This window comes from Spodoptera frugiperda, chromosome 30, assembly GCF_023101765.2.
Source record: "Spodoptera frugiperda isolate SF20-4 chromosome 30, AGI-APGP_CSIRO_Sfru_2.0, whole genome shotgun sequence".
Classification (NCBI taxonomy): Eukaryota; Metazoa; Arthropoda; class Insecta; order Lepidoptera; family Noctuidae; genus Spodoptera; species Spodoptera frugiperda.
This window is the reverse complement of record NC_064241.1, coordinates 7226173-7244691: the sequence shown is the minus strand read 5'-3', so window position 1 is coordinate 7244691 and position 18519 is coordinate 7226173. Positions and strand designations below refer to the sequence as shown.

Sequence of the window (18519 nt, the reverse complement as noted above, 5' to 3'; positions counted from 1 at the left end):
ATATCGGATGTGCTGAAACTTGAAGCATAATGTCTACGCCTAACAAATATCGTAATACTAGTACGTGTATTACCAATCCTGCGAGCATGACTAGCGTCTAAGTTACGAAGCCTCTAATTTCTTTGTTAATTTGCTCACTTACCCATTGGATGCTAGCTCATCAATCAAACAGCTAGCGACCGAATCGTTCGTCCATTACAATAGTGTACGGGTACAAGCGTCAACAAGATGGGAGAAAGAGAATAAATACAATTTTTAAATAGAATTTTCACCGAGAATTTTGTGTTGATAAATAAACATGCTGTGCTTTGGAAATTAAAGATATGAAATCAAAGTGATTGATAGAACGAATTTAGAGCCAGATTTTGTGAATACCGATAAAAATCTTAATTTGCTGTTGGTTAGCGTTTTAGTTCAGCTTGTGAGATCTTTGAAAAAGGTGTAAGAGAGAGGGAGAACAGAGCAATATTGTCTGATCTTTGAAATGTTCTTACAAAATGCATTGTAGAACCAAAGTCCATCGTACGAGTCATATTTCTCCCCCTCCGTATAAATCTAGAAAATAATTATAATACTACTTCTATTAAAAACCTATATTATCTATTATAATCAGTGAAAAAATAATTAAAATACACTGCTTATTCTCAAGTAGATACAAAAAAATGTCTACGTTTTTTCAATGGACTATAGGTACTTTATTACGGTTTTATTAAAAAATACCATAGCTATAATAAAAGTTCAAATGGAAAATGCCATGAAAAAGAAAAATAATGAGGGACATTGGCTAAGGATATTTACCTAAGGCTGGGCATACTTTTGCCTTTGATAAGATTGCAATGGAACATGTCGCCCGTGAGTCTGGGAGCTAGGGGCGGGAAGTTGCTCGCAAGCGCCGAATTAGGACGGTCATCCGTATTGTCCAAGCTCCTATGGTATTCCTGAAATAATATTTAAATTAAAGTATTAGGTACATAAGAGAAGAGGTGTGAAATAAGAGAAAAATATAGCTACAGATAGCATCCTAACTGCGGAGTGGAAGGAGAACTTGTGGTCATCGTGTCCGATTTTCTCTAGAGCCTTTTCCGACTTGGACAGTAGCTTCGTTTCTACAAAGGCTTTGAGGTCGGCCATTTTCATTTTCCTTTTTATTTTCTCACTGGACCTTCTCGTCATGATGTTTTCATCCTCCGTTTTGGTTGGTGAAGTGAATGGCATCTCTGTGATGGGCGACATGTCTTTAACTTCTGGGACTTCGATGAAGTTCTTTAGCGAGTCACGGTCTTTTATGTCTGGGCTCTGGTATACGGAGACTTCAATTTTGGGTATGGGCAAAGAATTGCTTCTCTTTCTTGGTTGCGTTTGTTTCGACATATCGTCGCATATATCTCGTAGCCTGTAATAATAACATACATACATACATATCGTCACGCCTTTAATCCCCATGGGGTAGGCAGAGGTTGCACATTATGGCACGTAATGCCACTGTACAATGTACACCCACTTTGAACAATTTATGTTGTGAGTCCCATGTAATAGGTGGTGAGCCTATTGCCATATACCGGACATTTCTAGACACATTTCTAGACTCCATTCTTCTATGAGAAATTTTCGAAAATTCGAATATAGCCCAGTAATACTTTGTCCGACAAGGGAATCGAACCCGAGACTCCTTGTCCAGCACTCGCACTTGCGACCCCTCTACCAACACGGCAGTGAAATAATAATAATGATTTGATGTTTTAATAAATACCTGTTATACAAGTAGTGTAATGCCCAATACACGCCTTCTTCTTGCCATTGAGATGTAAACAAGCATCTCATTGTAGCCACATCTAGGAAAGTAGCAGCAGACACCTGAAATGTCATCCCAATTTACATAAGTTCGTTCAATGAATAATGAACCTTATTTTTATCAAGTTAACACTTACATTCCCTTGTTTAGCAGAAGGCGGCTTTTCTGTAGTAGGTGTTTCCTTGGTAGGACCACCTCCGCCGCCGCCACTGTCCGATAATGACTCTTTATCCGATGAACTGTAAATAGGACCATACTAATGAAACCCATTGTAAAACTTTCTTTAGTTAATAGATTTAGAGTATAGGTAGGTATAGTGTTTAAAGTTTAATTTAATAACAAGCTTTCTAGGGCAGAACGTATCATGTATGTACGTAAATTCTGTTGTAGAATAGGACAATCACTGCGAACATTAAAATGAGTAAATAAATAATATAATGATACTTACATTTTGACAAGTGCAGATGAGGCAAATCATGACATGAGTGTATTGATTTTCAAATTGTAGGTGAGATTAATTCATAAGCACACACTATTAAGTAACCAAACAAAGGTATTATTCTTATTTTATTATTTAAATCTTACCTCATTTTCGTAATTTGTGGCAAAGGTTTGATACCCGGTAGTCCCTGCTTCGATGTATCAGTTTTTCGTGGTTGAAATATACTTGGATCAGCCGCGTACACCGTGTAGGCTTCTTTCACTGCGCCTCCAAAGTTTTGTTCCGATGGTAGTCGGTAGATAAACTTTAATAAAAAAAATATTCATTGGTCAATTTAGTTATTAGGTGATAAGCTGAACCTGAAGATATTCTTAAAAGCAATTTTGCACTTAATAACATTGCACTAAAGTCCAAACTGTTATCTATTCCAAAAGGACAATTACAATCTCAATTTCTTACCACATGCTCTTCTTCAGTACTAGAACTCTCTTCAGGTATAGTTTCAGGGAATATAGTGTCCTTGGGTGAAGACAGCCACGGTTCCTCTTCAGTACTGGCCTGTTTTGACGTCACTTCCGACTGCGATATAGACACGTTCTGACTCGGCGGACTGCCATTCACATTACCGCCACCGCCTTCTTCTTTAGACAATTTACCTGTGAAAACAAAAGCTAATTAGATTCGTGTCATATTGTAAGTAGTAGCAAATATGATTATATAAAATTATATGTCACATCACATCACATCACACCATCACACATTATAGCTTCAATTGAGAATGCTTATCATAATGCAGGAGTAATAAATCTCATCACAATCAAGCTCAAATAGGTACAAAAAGGTTACACGCATACGCCCAAGGGTTGCTAAATACAAAAAAGAAATTAGAAATTGATTACAGTTGTAAATAAACAAACTCCAGCGGGGTCAGTCCAGGGGATGCAATCGCAAAAATTATGTTAAGGAAAAATACCATAAATTATAGTCGTTAGTAATGAAATTACTAAAGAGTTAAAAGTATGATAGGTTTCTCTACATACGTCCCATAAACACGTCGCCTGGTTGATGTCTCTTGGAATACTTGCCACCTAAAGGCTTGGGTTTTGGCTTGACCAGTGTGGTGAAACATGGGGCTTCAGGGTGCCTGAACTCCCACATAGCTTGCCACATCTTAAGACCATTCTCTAACCGATAGTTGTTTGTGAAGTCTGACTCTTTCAGGTGGTGAGACAGGGGTGCAAACAGGAACACAAACAGCTGAAACAAAAAAAAACAATATTTAATGCTTTATACGAGACGAGTTATCAATTTTAATATGGATAAAAATTAAATAAACCTTCCTCGAATTGTTAGAAAATGAATTTAATTATAATATTATTACTTGAATAGTAACTTACGGTTAAAGCAGGTATAGAGAAGAGATAATGGAAAGGATTCGAGTAGAACACTCCATTTTCATAGTCGGCTTCAATACATTCATCTGATGCGTCAAGGAGGATCCAGTGCAAGGTGTAAAGTAACTTGGTTTCCACATTGCCCAGCGACTGCATGTTGTCTTTCACTCTGCAAATAAAATTCTCAGTTAGTTGACTGATGTTATAAACAGATTGTAGATTTTAAATATTACCAAAATAAGTTCAATAATACAAATCTTCTATGAATCTAGTAAGTAGATAGTAATAATTATGAATTTGACTGTATGGTTGGCACAGTGGTGGGCAACCGGCTACCATTAAATGTGTAGTGGGTTTGATTCCCATATGAAGCGGAGATTAGTTAATTAACATTAATATAATATAAAATATAAAAACATTACCTGTTGTGTAACAGAGCAGCCAAGGCATGCATCACGTGAGGCAGCGAGGCTTGTATCAGTCTCCATCGTGGAATAGATCCTATAGCGTCCGCTAGACTTATAGATAGTCCAAAACGCAAGTTCTGGACTAGTACTTTCTCAAATGACTGTAATTTACATTATAATATGTTTAAAATACAATAGAAACAATAATAAAAAAAATTAATATACATTGAATAATCTGTGTCCTTTTGTACTTACTATGTAGTTAGATTTTTAAATTATATTCTTATTAAATAATTAATACATTAATTATTTACAATTATTAGTCCTTTAATCAAGAGAATTCATATAAAACTTTTATTATAAACAAATAGGCTAAGGTAAACAAAACTTCATTACAAATGTAATTCAATCTCAAACATCTATCTTACCTTACAAGCTTCTTTCACTTCCTAGGATGCGTTTGTAATAAAAATACATTTATTAATTAAAGGAAAAAGTTAATTATAGTTATATTTAAAAAATTAAAGAGTTTGTTGTGAAAAAGTTTAAAAAGGTAAACATGTCAATGTCAAAGATTAAAAGTTATCAGTTGTCAACCAATTTGACGTTCGATATAAATGTTACCGTAATTAAAATTAATAAACAAAATGCAGGGAAAAGTATTAAAAAATATTTCAAAAATCTTTACAAGAATTAATCGGAGCTATGTAAAGTTATCAAAGCATGTTTGTTAATATTATAATAAATTAATAAACATTTTCATTTAAGAACTCAAAGAATAAATGTTTAGGGTAATTTAAAGATAACACGAATGATAGCCAATTGAAACGTAGAGTACAACATAAACATAATTATTATAGCCACAAACAACAAATAATAATTTAAAACAGATAAAATACTAAAAGGAAATAATGAGAAAGGCAATAGTAAAGCACATTAAAAGTGATAACTTACATGGTGTCCGGGAGCACGTTGACAGAACTGCGTGTTATTAACAAATAAGTGACACTTTACAATCAACAACAAAACTACACAGCACATAAAATTGGACAGCAAAAATAATTTCCCGTACCGGGAATCGAACCCGAGCCTCCTGGGTGAAAGCCAGGTATCCTAGCCACTAGACCATACGGGAGATGAGTGTAGTGATAATATTTTTGATACACATTGTGCACAATACATTTAGTGACGTCATAAGTTAATAATTAAACGTATAACAGCTGTGGACAGTAATTTTATTATGATTATTTATAGGTATTTTATTCGATAACGTTTACTGAACATTGTGTAAGTAGAGTGAACAACAAATTCAGAATTTAAATTTTCCTAGGCGTAATTGTTGCGTGTATTTTTTTTAATTCATAGAAATACACATAGTGACTTTGGGGCCCTAAGTGGTGCACTTATCTAGGTGATGATTTTAGGTACCAATTTAAATCATTATTATTTTTCGACAAGAACAAACAATCAGTGTTTAGCAGTTCAGCGTATGTACACATTTTGCGAAACATTTATTTTAGGCGTTTTGTGTTATTTTACAATTAGGTCGTGTGAAAGATTTTGCTTACCATGCAGGCCGCATCGTGGACTTTGCCTAGGCGCGGTCTCACGAACGGCGTGGTTTGTCTCCACAGGAATATCTGAACTGGGATCGGGACCACCTCATCGGAATTAGGATCTTCTTCCGACATGTCTTTTGATTTCATTGTAAGGAATTACTCCTGACGACAAAATATCGATTGAACTGTGAGACACGGCTGTACATTTCAATCTTTTTAAATTGAATTCGAGTAGTAAGTAGCGATATATGTAAGTATTTGATGATTAAGGAACACTATAAAAAGAAGAAATAATTTTAAAATTGAAAGAAACACATGTGAAGTAAAATGCCCGATGTCACGTCGTTAGTCAACCCACAAGACGTAGGTAGGACTGAAAAAGTTAAAACGCAGTAAAATACTTCATAATCACATCTACCAGGAATAATTAATTTAGCTAGATACTATCTATCTTTCCTTAGAACTAATGAACTTAAAAGGTGTTACATAATTAAAGCGAGTGAAACTATTCCATTACAGGTTGCAAAACATACCTCACTTGCAGTAATTAACACATTGTTTGTGACACATGGGAACACCACTGTTTACATGGTATGGTGGCACGATGGGGAAATAAGGGAGGAAGCGAGGACCTCTTCCAAGGGACGCGAGACTGGAAATGAGGTTCCGCGCAATTGTGACGAGACAGACGCCTAGGGTTGGCACTGCTAAGTTTTTCATGATCTAAGCAAACTGTATTGTCTGAAGCAACATTATTTCATGTTTAATTGCATACTGTGTAAAGTTGCATGATTATAAATCTAAAAGCTTTGTCATAATATAAGTACATACAATATTATTATTTTACTTTAAATTGATTACAAAAAAATCCATTGATGGGTATCTTTAAGCTACGATCAAGGGAGCTAAGAGCTAAAAAAGTGATATTATAGTCACCACAGTTTATTTTGATGATTCGTATTAAGATGAAATCTTAATCACAACGTGGTTTCTAACAACCCTGGAAAATTTTCAGCATTGATCTGTGCGCGCGGGTCGAGAGGCGGAGAGGCAGCCTCCGGTTGCCATAGAAACGGCAACATGGCTGCTTCGAGAGCAGCTGAAAATGTAGGCCAGACTTTTATTCACCGGTGATTGCACTGGCTAGATTTTATGAAAAGAAAATGATAAAGCAATTAAGTAAAGTCGGAAAATGTATTATAAATCTTTTCTGAGTTTAGTTACTTTACATATCAACCCTCGTGTATGTAATTTATTTGATACGTCCCCAAATAAAATAGTAAACATAAAGGCATTGAATTAACAAGATTGGCATAGATACGAGTATCAATGTTCACTTAGCGGCAAGCAATTTACTTTATAAATAGAGACGTCCAGGGAGCGCCACTAACAGTACCCATTTTGTAGATTGTTTCCGTTGCTTGTGTACACATACATTGTCATTGTTTTATGCAGCCATCAGATTTTGTCACCAATTAGCTGTAGGTCAGTAGTTTAGTTTCTTTTTACCCGACTGCCAAGGAAGGGTTATTATAAAATATTCTCCTATGTACGTGAGCTCAGATTAATTTAGGGACATAAATGATAAATGACATTTATTTCTGCAAGTTGGTTACATGATAACACGTTTACACGTCAATCTTTGAAATAACTAGATGAGAAAATCTTTAAAATAACCTAGGCATCATAAACCTTTTTAAGTTTCAAGATTACTAATATTAAATGAGATTTATAGAATGATTTGGTACCCTAACAACGAATTGCGGTTCTCTCCTGAACCCTACAGCCACTCTATAGCAGTACGACACGTATCACGTTGATCGAAGGCGTTCTTACCCGACATTCCGGATACCTGCTTAAATTACTATTGAAAATCCATCGAAGCGAAGACAGAATTTTACCGAGCATAAATATATTATACTCACTTATCTGCTTACTTATATAGGTACATGGGTGTACCTATCACCCTATATGGCTGATATTGGTCTACGGTTGTTTTATAGGTAGCTTTATCTAATTTATTTCAGTTTAAGACCGCCTAGGACTATTATTTAGGTCCTGCTTTATCCTTAAATTGAAGCTGCTTACTTGCTTCTAAATATCTACTCAATTTCGTAAGTAAAACTTATTTGTTCTGACAAGTAGGTAAATTGTAGGGTATCACAATACAGGCAGTAAAAAGCTTTATTATTTGAATAGGCATCGTATAAAAGGTATCATATTTCAGCTCTTATTTCATAGCTTGTATCATAACTTCTGATTGGTAAAGTACCAACTTCTGTTATATGCAGTCATAGTGTGAAGGCAGTTTAATTGGCACACACATTTTACCTTGTTCTTTCATCAAAATAATTTAATGGCAACGAGTGTGGCAGTGGCATGTGATGTATTCAATGTGGTATGTTAGGTTAGTTAGATAGGTTCAGTTCACTTGACTGGCTGCCTCGTAGAACTGCAAAGCGTAGAAGCATATGAAGATGTTCAGTAAATACTGAACTGAATAAATACTATTTATAGGTAATAATATTTCTTGAACAATGCGAGGATGCCATTAATGCCATGCCATTAGGACTTAACAACCTGGACGCCAAGAAATAAAAGAAACAGCCAGCTAATAAATATGAAGTAGATAATAATCGGTGTAAATGACGCCCCGCCAAGCAGTTGCGATGCAGCTCAAATATTTCGTACATTGTAGATTCCACTTGCAATGCACGGGTTTACGTACTTATTATACAACGAGATTAAAATAGCTTTATGGACAACCCAAACGTATACGTACTGCTCTGTTTATTCCCGCCCACATCGGGTGAAGGAAGTTAAAATAATATCGGAGACATCACCTTGTTACGTCACCTTAATGAATCACACACAAAATTTATGTTTTGGCATACCTATTTTATTTCATAAAAATAATTCTTTCCAGAATTTCTTACTACATGATTAAAGAGTCAAGTACCTATCGAAAGATGTTTGGCTATTTGTCAGAAAGATTCAGGATATTGGTAATTTCAATTCAAAGTCTTAGTTTAAAAGACAATTGGTTGTTAATTGCTCAAATACCTGTGTGGGTGTGTAGATACATTTTTATTAAGTAAATACTCAGGTAGGTATGATGTCATGGAGTATTGTTGGAGCCACATCGTCTTAAAGCTATAGAATTTCACATTTATGCGCTGACTTTGTGACACACCTCTTTCGCTTTCTTAATTTATGTGCCAACTCGTTAGGCGGTTATTAATTTATGTACCCGTGTGTATTGTGTACGATAGTTAGTTAATTAGTCAAGTTTTTGTCAGATTTATACCATATTCCTGGTTCAAAACAAATTATTCTGAGATACAATCACGAAACTTGTATAAAAATAGAACGAGGTTGAAGTTTGAGAATATATGCAACATACTATAGCTATTGGCTGGGCGTTACCGAAATAGCGACGTTGTGTTTTGAATGGAAACTGCTTTTTACATATTTGAGAAACTTTATTATAAGACACAGGGAATATTTAAATAAAATGTCGATGTTCTTAAGATAAAAATGATAGCAGAATGAGTAATGAGAGAGGTCGTAGATTGATGTTAAATTACTTATGATCAAGCTTATTACAATTTATCATTTGATATAGTTTTCCTGTACATAACTAATGTTAGCTAGTTAGTTACATGTCTGTGTATTAATATTTTTGCTAGAGTGTTCATCTCGAAATCAGATATAAAAGAGCACATGTATCTGTGAAGCTGACCCTAATAGGGTGATGCCCTAAATAATCTTTTCAGAATTTGCAACCAGTCTCGTAGTGTGTGATAAAAGAGCTCACAGACTCACAGATAGATTACAGTCGATGAAAGAGAGAGATAAAGGGGATTCAGTAGGTATACACACTGCTGGTCACCAAATAAGGGCCACCTTATATTTTTTTACTATCTAGCCCACAGGTTTATAATAAAAATGCGCTGGTAAAAATAAAGGATACAAAGGAGTTTAGCAGCAATAATTCTACTTTCATGAAAAAATACAAACAACAACGACATTAAGATAAACTATTTCTGTGTAGAAATAAAATAAAATATTAGGTATGCTTAGGTGTGGCCTGTAATCTTCCTTTATATCTAGCACTGTCTTTGAAGATGGCTAATTTTATCGATATAAGCAATACATCATAACAGACTATTCTTGGTAGATACTTACAAGATTTAGATTACATTTAATTTAGAGTTGGAAAGATACGATACCAATAGATAAATAAATAAAAATAAGAATAAAAAAACAAATGTGTTGCGGGTGCCATGGACAACGCTTACCATCAGGTAGTCACCTGATGGTAAGCGTTTGCTTTTTATCCAATAAAAATAACAAAAGAGTTACGTATTTTTAATATTATGCTATTAAAAAAAATAAAAGACTTTTTTTATTGACTTTTAATAAAATTAATTCTAAGGAAGGGGAAAGGTTCAAAATTATTTACGAATTTATTAATATGGCAATTATTTACGAAAGAGTTTTAATGGTTACAATAAGATCAAGATTCAAACTCTTTGTTCACTCGAAAAACTAACACTGGCCGGTAATATGGGAGAAAAAAAAAACAGATTCGGATGTCATTTAAAACTGTCAAGATGACCAACAAGGAAGGTGTGTTCTTGGATATTGATTTATTATTTATGTTTTTAGATCTTTATTTTTAGGTACGTAACGTTGTAATTGGTAATTAATTAGAAGTAAAGTCATAACTGATCTTTTTGCGTACAGTCGACGGCGAGCAAGCTTGCGATCCGCGGCTTGCAGCTATGTTAGCAGCCCATCTTGTCAGTCAGGTTTTAGATGAAGCTTTTGTGATAGCTAATGCTACTGCTGAGAAGGGTGAAAAGGGTGAGATATAAATATGAAGTATACAATAAAGTATCAACGAGATTTATTTTGATCGTCATTAACTTAATCATGGTGGCTGATGGTATTTTTCTTCAAAATTAATTTATCATGAGTCAAATATACCATACCATATTTAAATATGTACTACTTATGATAAGTATTACCTTAAACTACCTATGGTTTGTTAATACTAGGCCTTGTATATTACACGAACAAAACTTTTACATTATTATGCCTGCACTCCCTATTTCACGAGCTTAACAAATCGACGCCGGCTCTTAATCCCAGCGGGCTATAATTAACTCCAATTACGATAACAGGTCATCCGTGGCATTATCAGTCAATGTTGAAAAATTTTGAGAGTGATAAACAGTGTGATGCTGATGATGAAGACACATCGTTCGAGGCGTCAAAGGGCGACAGTGACATCGTGAATGAAAATAAGATAGAGCATGTTGCCAATGTAGTTGCTTCATCGACGCCGGAAAAAGTTACAGGTAAATCTTACTCAGGTAACATTTCAAACGCCTGCCAAATATTTTAAGTGACTGAAACAATGTTCCTGGATAACGTATTAGTTTTTCTATACTCAGTCAGAAATAGCCCCGCAAAGCTATTAGAAGCTGAGTATGTAGGTAACTAATTGAACACAGTGTCGTCCTGTAAACCAGAATGTAGAAATGTAAATTAAAACACAGGAAGCATCAAGATTGAGCTGAGTATTTGTATGTTTATAATATAAACTAGCAAACCCGGCGAACTCTGTTTTGCCACCAATGATTTATGCTATAAACCTCACGGAGCCAAGAATTTCCAACGAATGCAAAACCATGGAAATCGGCTCGTGCATTCTGGAGTTATAGCATCAGGAAGGAAAACCCGACTTATTTTTATAATATCGATGAGACCGCTATTAACAGTGTTTCTCTAATGCAAGACAATATTTCAGATGATTTACAAAAAAATAAGCCAGAGCCTAATCTCATCGGGCAAGGAGACGAAGAGCTTGATTTGGTGAGATTTCCTCACATGTTTCATATTAACTAATATTAATTATGTAAACAAATTATTTTCTGAAACTGTATCAAATATTTTTAGCGTCAAAATGAGTTAACGAAATCCACGTCAATGTTTATCAATCATCTTTTTGACATGAGTGAGGTTGAAAAAGTAATAATATTCGATGATACCGAAATTATGCAAAATAATTCGGAGCCAAATGAGTTGCTCACTGAAGCAATGAACAAAATTATGGAGTCGTATGTGAACACGGCGTTGGGTATGACAATGGAGCAGCCTTCACATTCGATGGCGGGAATGACGTCGGTGCTGGTGGAGAAAACAGAAAACAGCCCTGAACCTTCCGAGTATTCGTTTTTGACAGATGCTTTTGCAGAGGACATCAGTAAAGATGTTGCATTTTATATACATGACGATGGATCTGGTGATATTGATAGAAGCAGTGCACGTTCTCATCTTGTTCCCAATGTAGAAATAAGAGAGGTACAGTTTTTGCATATTTTGATATTGAATAAATGCCTGCAGTACTTTGTTAGGGTAACGCTTATGGTAATCGGTTTTATTTTCATGGAATAATTTTGTTTGCCACAGCTTTGTGAAGACGATATCCCTGAGAAATTAGTCGAGAGTAATGACGTTGCACGATATGAAAATGCATTCCTTAGTTTGAATCGTGAGTAAAGTTCTGCTATACTCGCATACCTATTCGTATAATTTTATTGACTTTAATATTGGTTTTCCAAATGTAGGTGATTATGAACAAAATTCCGAAGATGAGGTGGATCCTATATTAGAAGATCCAAAAGGTATGACTCTCCAAGAAGTGGAATTAATGACTGCTGATACGTCTGAAGAAAATTTATCAACTAATCGTGATGAAGAATCTCACATTTGTGTAAGTTTTATAGAAGTCACTATTTTATTTATAATTAAAAATTAAAAAGATGATAAACTGCAATAATTTTATTTGATTTGATTTAGCCAATGATGAAGGAGTTAGTAGCAGCAGAATCAGGAGTGTCTGCAGTGCCAAGTGGGTCTAAAAAAAGTTCGCTCGTCAGTAGGTGCCGCTCTCAAGGCGCGAGGCTCCTGGCTTGCATCCGAGGATGGTGGCGACGCAGGACTCCCGGGAAACGCAAGGTATCAAAAAATAATCTACCTAGATAAGTTTATTTTTCCAATATGTTGAAGATAAATTCAATGAATCGTTGCATATAAAACAGAAATAGAGTTAGTTTAAACAATTCTGTTAGGTTTAATACATGAATTTGTTCTGTAAAAAATATGTTATTTACCCGATGCTTTAAATTCTGCGCTTGAACTAGACTGCTGGTAATTCCCACATTACATCAGATATAATTCGATTTCAATGTCATTTCTCGTTTATGACATGACGAACAGGTGAATAGATGAAGATTATTTTGGATTAATTTATGAAATTTGCAACTTGCTAGAAGTACAAATCAGTATTTAGTGAATGCGACAGAACTGATAGATAGTAATTAATCTATAGTTCCAATTTTTTATATTTATATTTTTACAGGAGAATCGGGTGCCGTTTGCTGCTCGTGGTTTATGTCCGTTATCTCCGGATGCTAGACGTAGAGCTGCAAGTCTTTTGGATCAACGTCTTCTTCGGTCGCCCTCACCCAGCCGAGATGTCGTCTGGAAGTTTAACACGGTCAACGAGTCGTTCGTCCATTCTTCACGTTGGAAGGGCTATACTTTCGATGTAAAACCTGATGAGTGCGGCGAGTACTGACTGTCTTACCACGAAATCGGTCAAATCTATCTGTTTATCCTATTTGGTTCATCTTGTGACAATAAAGGTTTAAGTGCCAAATTAAATGTTTTTATTATTTATAATTGAATCGCCTAGTTCTTGAAATTGATCTTATACTTTATTGCTTTTTAATGCCAGTTATTACTTTATGTTTTACTTAGTTAGGAACTCTGCTATGAATCTGTTGGTTTCGAGCATATTTTAAACACCTTTCCGCTGAGCGTATACCACAGAGATCCGATCGAAATAGTTTAGCATAAATGTAGATTTAACATTACAATTGGCGTTAGCACGTATCCACACTTAGGCAGGTGGAAAATCGTTTCGTCTCTTTTACACTTGTAGGTGTACTGTGTGTCCGACGACGCTATGGAAACGGACCAACTCCGCCGAAAATAGAACGGTCGCGGATTCCTGGGCTAAATCTCAAATATCCAGACGGGTGCGCCATCTAAGCCAGTTAAAACAGTCCCGCGAAAAGTTACCGAGCCCCACTTCTTGTCTGAACGTCTGCCAGTGAAGACCGGGAGGGAACCAACTAACACCACACAAAATGGTGAGTCACTGACGGCAGTGAAATTGTGTCAACGTGTTAAGTGAGAAAATGGACTGTTAGCTTAACAAGTGATAAATACAAAGAAATACGTAAAAATAAAACGCGTTTCTTCCTCGTGCAAGTTATTCCGCAGACCGGATGCTCGCGAGCGACTTGGATGTGTTCACTTTAACATCCGCAATATAAACCAGTGTTGTGCTTAAGAACCAGTGAAAGAAGATGGTATCGTATAATCCGAATGCTTCTACACAAACTGAGCTACAAAGCTGTGAATACACACCAACTAATACCACTACACTATGCATGGCAACTGTTACGTACAAGGAAATAACGAAATATTTTTGGTACTTTTCAGAGCGACCTCAGCAAGAACGACGTTGAAAGTAAGTACACATTCATATATCACTTTGTTTACTAAATTATATTAACTTAACTGTAATACTGCAAAGCACATTAAAGATGTTTCAACGTTGTATTAAAACACGCGGACAACTAATAATGGTAGGAGGTTTAACATAAATTGTCAGGGATTAACAGTTACTTCTGTAAATGAAATGTTACCGTAATCGTATTGCCATCATACAAATGAAATAACATTGCATAAATGAAACGAGAGTGAGGATCATAACATCTAAGTTTAGCATCGTTTCTCAAAAAGGTGCGCGTTACTAGGAGATGCCGGGCGGCAGCGCCAGTGGCACGGCCATGCTGCGCGCGCGCTGCGTTCCAAAATTAAACTCATGCGTCACGTGATCCCGAATCGCCGCCCGCCCAAACAGAGAAACTCCACTCAGATTTCACTGCAAGCGCGCTACGTATGTTTTAGCGTGGGAATCAAAGTCTACGTACATGGACTACCTACGTATATTTTATGCAACGGATATCTGTCACTTCATTTACATTTGCAACTATAAATCAGCTGTCATTATCAAGGTCGGTAAATGATCTTGAGTCAGCTGATCCTAATGCACTTTACGCGTGCGCTAAGTATGAAGAGTTATCGAGTAGACTTAACAGAAACTTCTGGAAATAAAATTTATATCGGAATAATTTCATTAAATATTTATTAATCGGAACATTTTTAAATCATTTGTAGTACACAAAAATATTCTAATTTTTTTTTTGAAAACTTTAAAATAATGACAATCCGATGCGGCTTAACAGTTGGTTTAAATTAGGGTACTGTTTCAATCGAGCTATAATTAGAATGTGACTCAGGAGTTCACACCGAATATATTGAAACGTATCGTGGAAAAGTATTATTCTGGGAGCGAAGAATGTGCGCCCACGCATCGTTCCGCGCTCTACCTGACTTAAACAAACCGTAATTTCGAGAACTTTAGTGAAATTTTGTAATCAATAAGAATGCCTAGAATTGTCAAGTTTCAAATGAAGGTTCAAAACTGAATTCAATTATTTCCTGATTTGTTTCGAAGAGCAAGACTATCGCAATTTTCATCGAAATAGAAATAGATTGCAGAACAAATAGATTCTTTAAATTTATCACTCAATAATATAAAATTAAATAAATATGGAAAACTTTAAGATAATTAATACGTATCGAATTCAAATGTGAAAGCATAGTTTTCGGTATTTTACGGCTATTATATGGGTCTGATCTATTAAATACTTACCTCTGTACTCAGAGTAATTTAATGGTCACTGAACTTAATCCTTAGCAATTGTTTTCGGAACAAAATCTTTACTAAAGAATAGTTTAAATAATCGTTAAATGTCTCTGAGTACGGCGGTGAGTAAGAAATATGTTTAGGTACTTCTAGTTCTTTGATGTTTTATAAGATCATGATGAACATGATTATGTTTTGTTGTACAGGGGCTTCCTTCGCCTTCTCCATCTACGACTTCGATGGTAGCGGCAAAATCGATGCCTTCAACCTAGGAGATGTCCTCAGGGCACTGAACTCCAACCCCACATTGGCCACCATCGAGAAGCTCGGTGGTACCAAGAAGAAGGGCGAGAAGACGCTCACCGTAAGTAACTGAAAATAATATTATAAAATAAGGAAGAACTTAATCGATATACAAAAGATTTAATTGAGGAGATTGGCATTGTCAAACTAAGGAGCCAAAGGGTTAATAAAATTGACCAGTATACCAAGATGTGAAAGTGCGTGCATAGACTTTTAGAGTAAATTAAAAGTAGTTTTTAACCCTACATATTGTAGTTATAATCATATAATGAAGATGGTTGAAGTCACTGAAGTTATTTATGAAGCAGAAAAATAGGAGGTGAAATCGAACTGAAAGGTGAAGAAGTATGTGGTGATTGAGAAAACTATTGATTTGTTTCAGATTGAAGAGTTCCTTCCCATCTACAGCCAAGCAAAGAAAGACAAAGACCAGGGTCAGTACGAAGACTTCTTGGAATGTCTGAAACTGTACGACAAGAACGAGAACGGTCTTATGCTTGGCGCCGAGCTTACACACACGCTCCTTGCGTTAGGTAAGAACAATTTTATTAATGTTGAAAGCCTTTCTAGTAGTTAAAATCTCTGCATTTTTCTTTTACAAAATAACTGGTCAGTTTTATAGTCTTATGAAATTCATAATTTAAAGATCGTAAAACGTAATTCTTCATCATAAACATGGATCATAAACGTACGCTGTTGTTTAGCCATGGGTATTTTTATTTTTTTGTGAGGCTCAAACGTGTCAATAAGATAAATTGGCATCAACTTCATTTCCAGTTGGACATGAACTGAAATCACTTGGCTAGCCGCCAGTGATCGTCGTTTCGAAATAATGATTTTCACGACAGAGCTGGTTTTAGTTTCGTATTCTATTTTTTCTATTTTCTGTAACAGCGATCCGTGTTTATGAAAATGAAATCGCGATGTTCAATATACTTTCATTTATTTTGGAATAATGTATGCTTTTGGTTACCAAAAATGAGTAGAGTAAAGAAACAGTGAAGGTTTCTAAATATACTAACAAAAAATCAATCTGCTCGTTGTTGTATCTCCCATAAATGAGAGACAAATTGAAGAGAAAAATTTACTACTTAGAATTATTAAGCAATGAATTGTAGTAAATTTTTAGTGCCGATCGTTGAATACCTAACAAATTTTGGCGCTAGGTATATCATTTAATATGACATTTTCCCAATCTGATTTTGAATTTTTATAATGCTTAGGTGAGAAACTGGAAGATAATGAAGTCGCTGAAGTCACAAAGGACTGCATGGACGCTGAGGATGACGACGGCATGATCCCCTATGCACGTAAGTATCATTTCTTTTGTATTGTTTCAAAAATATCTTTTAGAAGCACATGGTAGTAATATTGATTGTGGTAGAAACCCAACACATTATTTTAAATTGGCACGCAAATATGTTTTGTGTTAAATTTTGAAATGTTTGAATCCTTCCAAAGTTATTATTACCTTACATTATTACCCTATCTCGTATACATAGCCAAATAAATGCATAAAGTCACCTCCGAAATTCCTTAGTTACACGAATTACTATATTACTGCATGTATAAATAAACCTTGTTAATTATTCCTGATTGTCTTCATATGTTCAGTTTTACCAGAAAATGTTATGCGAAAATTCAGTAGATTCCTCTGTATTTACCCAACCCAAGTGTATGAAGCATGAGGGTATATTTCCTGATTGTGTGTGTCCCCTTTGTCTTACCGATTTTCCATTTACAGCATTCCTGAAGAAGGTGATGGCGTAGAGGCGACACACCTCGTCATATCTTTAGTAATAAGATCGTAAGTGGACCGTCGTACAATGTAGCTATCGCTGCGCTCCGTTTCTTCTAACTGCTGATCTAAGGCTTACAATTTTACAGCTCTTCTCTATTTGTACTGTTATAACTATCTGATTTACTGCTTTACATACTATTTAATGTTTACTTATTTTCTTATATCTTAACCAATATTTTGTTCTGTCTATCTTGACTTGAAATCATTTCAGCCAGTCATCTGTGATTCATAACCCATTCACGCAAATAACAATTTTTCATTTGTTTCTTACGGTTTTCTAATGCTATTTTGTTCTGTTTTCAGCGTTCCTCCGAAAAATGTGCGATGGGTGGCAGGGACCTAAGCCTAAGGGCGCGGCGGCGCCGGCAGAGGGAGAAGCTCCCGCGGAGGGCTAAGTGGCTGTAGCCTGCGCTGGCGCCCGCTCGGCGGACGTCGTGCTGCGCTCGCGCACGAGTGCGCTACCGCCGCCGCCGCCCGCCCTGCGACGCCCTCGCCCCACCCTCGGTTACATCAACACCCCGTATACGCCATCTTAGATACGGACTACCCCCTTTTTTATACGAATAACATCTATGCACAATCGTTTTGTACAACTTTCTACCTATGACTGTACATACTAAAGTAAGATTAAATTAAACATACTGTAAACACACGTTGTACGTGTCTTTTAAATTTATTATTATTTATTAAGTACGTTTATAATGACAAAAATACAAAAAACCGTAAATAATTTTATAATAAACTATTAAAAGTTCAGTTTGGTGTTATCTTCAATTAGTTCATTGTATGTTTTGATAGTGGGTGAAATAAAATAGTGGAGCTCAAAAATAAATGTGGAGTACACTTAATGTTTAGATTCAGAAAAAATATTTGACTTTTTCAATGTAGGTAATTAGAATAATTAATGAAAGTAAAATACAAGTTGATGACTTATATCAGGGCTTTCTCAAACGACTGTCCTGAGT

At 35.6% G+C, this 18519-nt stretch overlaps 3 protein-coding genes and 1 non-coding gene across 20 annotated transcripts in view; 2 read left to right on the top strand and 2 right to left on the bottom strand.

Moving 5' to 3' along the window:
* LOC118269576 (protein unc-80 homolog) overlaps positions 1-6290 on the bottom strand; it is a 32491-nt gene extending 26201 nt beyond the window's left edge. For 9 of the 12 annotated variants that reach the window (XM_035584738.2, XM_035584727.2, XM_035584731.2 and 6 more), the window contains exons 1-14: positions 6128-6290; positions 5604-5756; positions 4990-5016; positions 4464-4484; positions 4051-4196; positions 3632-3797; positions 3275-3491; positions 2694-2890; positions 2378-2538; positions 1929-2031; positions 1751-1854; positions 1012-1393; positions 799-938; positions 143-172 (exon numbers count right to left, since the gene is read on the bottom strand). In XM_035584738.2, coding sequence (XP_035440631.1) covers positions 143-172; positions 799-938; positions 1012-1393; positions 1751-1854; positions 1929-2031; positions 2378-2538; positions 2694-2890; positions 3275-3491; positions 3632-3797; positions 4051-4196; positions 4464-4484; positions 4990-5016; positions 5604-5741 — 1832 coding nt within the window. In that variant the 5' untranslated portion in view covers positions 5742-5756; positions 6128-6290. The remainder of the gene's footprint in view (positions 1-142; positions 173-798; positions 939-1011; positions 1394-1750; positions 1855-1928; positions 2032-2377; positions 2539-2693; positions 2891-3274; positions 3492-3631; positions 3798-4050; positions 4197-4463; positions 4485-4989; positions 5017-5603; positions 5757-6127) is intronic. The other 3 variants (XM_035584730.2, XM_035584735.2, XM_035584733.2) reach the window with 3 other exon arrangements.
* Positions 5099-5170, bottom strand: Trnae-uuc (transfer RNA glutamic acid (anticodon UUC)). Its single transcript has one exon. It is a non-coding gene; the product is annotated as a tRNA-Glu (tRNA).
* A 3837-nt stretch (positions 6291-10127) lies between the features above and the next one.
* On the top strand, positions 10128-13759 carry LOC118269680 (uncharacterized). Of its 4 annotated transcripts, none has more exons than XR_004783145.2 (10): positions 10128-10226; positions 10344-10463; positions 10784-10960; positions 11413-11477; positions 11562-11966; positions 12075-12156; positions 12233-12378; positions 12465-12623; positions 13027-13312; positions 13612-13759. XR_004783145.2 is itself a non-coding variant. In XM_035584926.2 (9 exons), the coding sequence occupies exons 1-9, from the start codon at positions 10190-10192 to the stop codon at positions 13243-13245; spliced, it is 1410 nt and encodes a 469-aa protein (XP_035440819.1). In that variant the 5' UTR covers positions 10128-10189; the 3' UTR covers positions 13246-13323. The 4 variants fall into 4 exon arrangements, 1 of the variants encoding a protein (XP_035440819.1); XR_007707485.1 differs by having other exon boundaries at positions 10178-10279; XM_035584926.2 differs by lacking the exon at positions 13612-13759 and having other exon boundaries at positions 13027-13323.
* LOC118269681 (myosin light chain 1) lies at positions 13683-18310 on the top strand. Of its 3 annotated transcripts, XM_035584931.2 has the most exons (7): positions 13683-13822; positions 14178-14205; positions 15657-15814; positions 16136-16286; positions 16977-17063; positions 17498-17560; positions 17858-18028. In XM_035584931.2, the coding sequence occupies exons 1-6, from the start codon at positions 13820-13822 to the stop codon at positions 17521-17523; spliced, it is 453 nt and encodes a 150-aa protein (XP_035440824.1). In that variant the 5' UTR covers positions 13683-13819; the 3' UTR covers positions 17524-17560; positions 17858-18028. The 3 variants fall into 3 exon arrangements, with proteins under 3 accessions (XP_035440824.1, XP_035440823.1, XP_050563061.1); XM_035584930.2 differs by lacking the exon at positions 17498-17560 and having other exon boundaries at positions 17858-18310; XM_050707104.1 differs by lacking the exons at positions 13683-13822; positions 17498-17560 and adding an exon at positions 14021-14044 and having other exon boundaries at positions 17858-18310.
* Positions 18311-18519: the final 209 nt, after the last annotated feature.